Source organism: Anopheles cruzii, unplaced genomic scaffold (assembly GCF_943734635.1).
Source record: "Anopheles cruzii unplaced genomic scaffold, idAnoCruzAS_RS32_06 scaffold01675_ctg1, whole genome shotgun sequence".
NCBI lineage: Eukaryota > Metazoa > Arthropoda > Insecta > Diptera > Culicidae > Anopheles > Anopheles cruzii.
Genome location: NW_026455260.1, coordinates 1,980 through 4,563, shown reverse-complemented (window position 1 = coordinate 4,563; position 2,584 = coordinate 1,980). Strand labels below are relative to the sequence as shown.

General features: G+C 58.5%; 1 protein-coding gene across 1 annotated transcript; it reads left to right on the top strand.

Moving 5' to 3' along the window:
* Positions 1-1,821: 1,821 nt before the first annotated feature.
* On the top strand, positions 1,822-2,178 carry LOC128276590 (RNA-binding protein Raly-like). The gene has a single exon (XM_053015047.1). It carries the CDS (start codon positions 1,822-1,824, stop codon positions 2,176-2,178), a length of 357 nt encoding a protein of 118 aa, XP_052871007.1.
* The last annotated feature ends 406 nt before the right edge of the window (positions 2,179-2,584 follow it).

Below are 2,584 nucleotides of genomic sequence, written 5' to 3'. Positions count from 1 at the left end.
GGTTGGATTGAATAAAATAAATTAACAAAACATAACTCGAGTGCGAGAACTCTTTCGTGTTTGTTAGTCGAAGGGATTGCTAGGGGAGCGGACCTATTAGCATAGTGATAAGTGGAGCGAAAGATAGGGGGAGGACGATACGATAACACGCGCGAGCTTCACAGCGTTTGAAGATGCGTGGTGGATGAGAGGCATAATAAGCTGATAAGAGAAATCTCCACCCCTGCGGAATGATTCACTCGGATTGAACGGTGAGATCTGGACTAACACCATGCAAGGCACAACTCAACCATTGTAATGATAGCTTATTTTCCCGTAGTGTATCAGCCAATGTCCCGGTGAATTATCTAAAATCTTCCAAAACTATTACACCGTTCATAGCCCTCCCAAAAACAGCGTTCGATCAAAGGACTCCAGAGTCTCCTTTTCGTTCCATGGCCTGCCCGCGATGAGCAAAGAAGTTGGAAGTTGTCAAAGCCGAACCCAATCAATCAGCTATCGATTGGCGGTGAAACACTCCATCAAACGCCGACGGAACACAATCTCCTGCGCCGTCTCGACGTCCCAGTGTATAAACAACCCGCGTAGTCCTTTGCCCGGCAGGATTCAAGAAACAAACGAGCCCTTCGACGCACGCACATTCTAGCAACGTGCACGTGTGTGTGCGGGCGCTACGCGAAAATCAATTACCATTGTGTGTAGCGATCCTTGCAGACGTCTGCGCCCGCCGTATGCGTGTGCGTGCGTACGTGTGCACAATCTGTTTACATACTCCGCCTGGTGTTCCGCCTGGTGTTCCGCCAAAATAGTAAACCCTTCGAACGTCTCCTTCCGCTGGTGTGTTCTAAGGATCGATAGCTCCCCTCGCGTTGAAGGGTGGCGCGCGCTATCTGTGTGCGTGTGTTGGTGAGCACGAACCGGAATTGGGTCGGCAGGGGTGAGTTTTCCCGACGCACACACACACACGGACACCGGCGCTTGCGGAAATAACAGGGAAACCGTGACGATGACGACGGGACTTTCCACCGAGTGGTGCGCTTAGTCGCACCGAGGGTGACAATGTACACGGACGTCTCTCACGGCACGGACGCACGTTGACCGCCGTCGTCACAAAGTGTGTGTGTGTGAGTGAGAGAGAAAGAGGGCGGAAGGTGCTTATCTGTGGCTCTGCAAGTGGTCTCCGGTTTGTGGGCACCTCGCAGGCCCACAGCAGCCCCTCGGCGGACGGGGTATTCTGAGGTGTCCGGGCCGTGGTCAGGTGCAGGTTTTGCATAACTTTCTCCCAGCGCGGCCCACCCGTCGTCAACAGCGTCGTTGCACTTTGTTCCACAGCCCAACACACACCAACACACGGAGGTACACTCTACTGCGCAGCAGTGCGTCGACGCGACGGTGCTGCTGGAACCTCCTCACAACCTCCCCCGGGCGGCGGACACTCTTGGGGCGTCCACCCTGTGTGCAGCAGTGTGGGGCGTGTTGCTGACAGACGTGTCCACTTCGGAAGGACGAAGAGAAACGACGTACCAGAGTGAGAAAGAGGGCCTGCCTATCCCTGGCTGCTGTCCGGATGTGACGTCGTCCGTGTGAAACCAATCTGTAGCTGTGTAGTAATACTAAGGAGCGAGCCTTAAGCAGTTTTGCTCAAGTTGACGGATGAGCTACGACCAAGGAGCTGTGTCGTAGTAGGCCGAGGGAAAACCCATCTCGCGCGCGTACATCACACACCGCCTGCTGTGACCGGGTCCCGATCCTGCGGGACGGCTGGGACGAGAGGAGTGGGGACCTCTAGGGACGTGGTCTGGTCTCGTGGACGGTATCCGCATGACGTTGATACTGGTGCTGCTGTTTCTGAAGAACATTTGCGTGTTCCTGAACAAGCTAGTGCTGCGCTGTTACAACTCGTTCCTGATTCACCCGCATCACCACCCGGACGGTGGCAAGCACGGCCACGGCTGGGGAGGCGGCGGAGGCGGCTGGGGAGGTAGCGGTCCCGGAAGCGGTAGCGCCGGGCACAGCAGCGGGGGACACGGTACCGGGCTCGGTGTACGGCCGCGCCGCAACCGTCGGAACCGGGCCGAGCAGCTACTGATGGTGAGCCGCGAACAGCAGCCAGGAGCGCAGGGTGTCGGTGAAGGGACAGGTGTCCGGCCCCAGCACTACAGTCACCACTACTACTGAGCTGCCCGGGTGCGTGGCCGGGGGGGCATGCATGAGTGCTAGGAGACCACCGTCTCCGCGTTCGATCCGCGTCCGCAGCGGTCGCAGCAGCTGTGCGGTGGTGGCCACCGCCGAACCGCAGCACGACGACGACGACGCACTGATGACTATCAACGAGAACCGTAATGTGGGGAGCGCCGGCAACGATGGGGCGGCCACCGATGGAGCACCGTTATCGGGTGCGTCATCCACGGCCTCCTCCGTCAGCTCATCGGAGTCGGGAACGTTCGACCAGCCGGGTCCGGCAGCGGGCGGGGCAGCCGGCTCCCCAAGTCACTCGATGGACGCGATGGACAGCCCGGCGTCGCTCGCGGCGCTCGAGCAGGTCAACAACAATGCGGCATTCGGGCTGCTGCAGCCACCGCCA

Coding starts and splice junctions, on each gene's coding strand:
- LOC128276590 (XM_053015047.1), top strand. CDS start 1,822: ATGACGTTGATACTGGTGCTGCTGTTTCTGAAGAACATTTGCGTGTTC.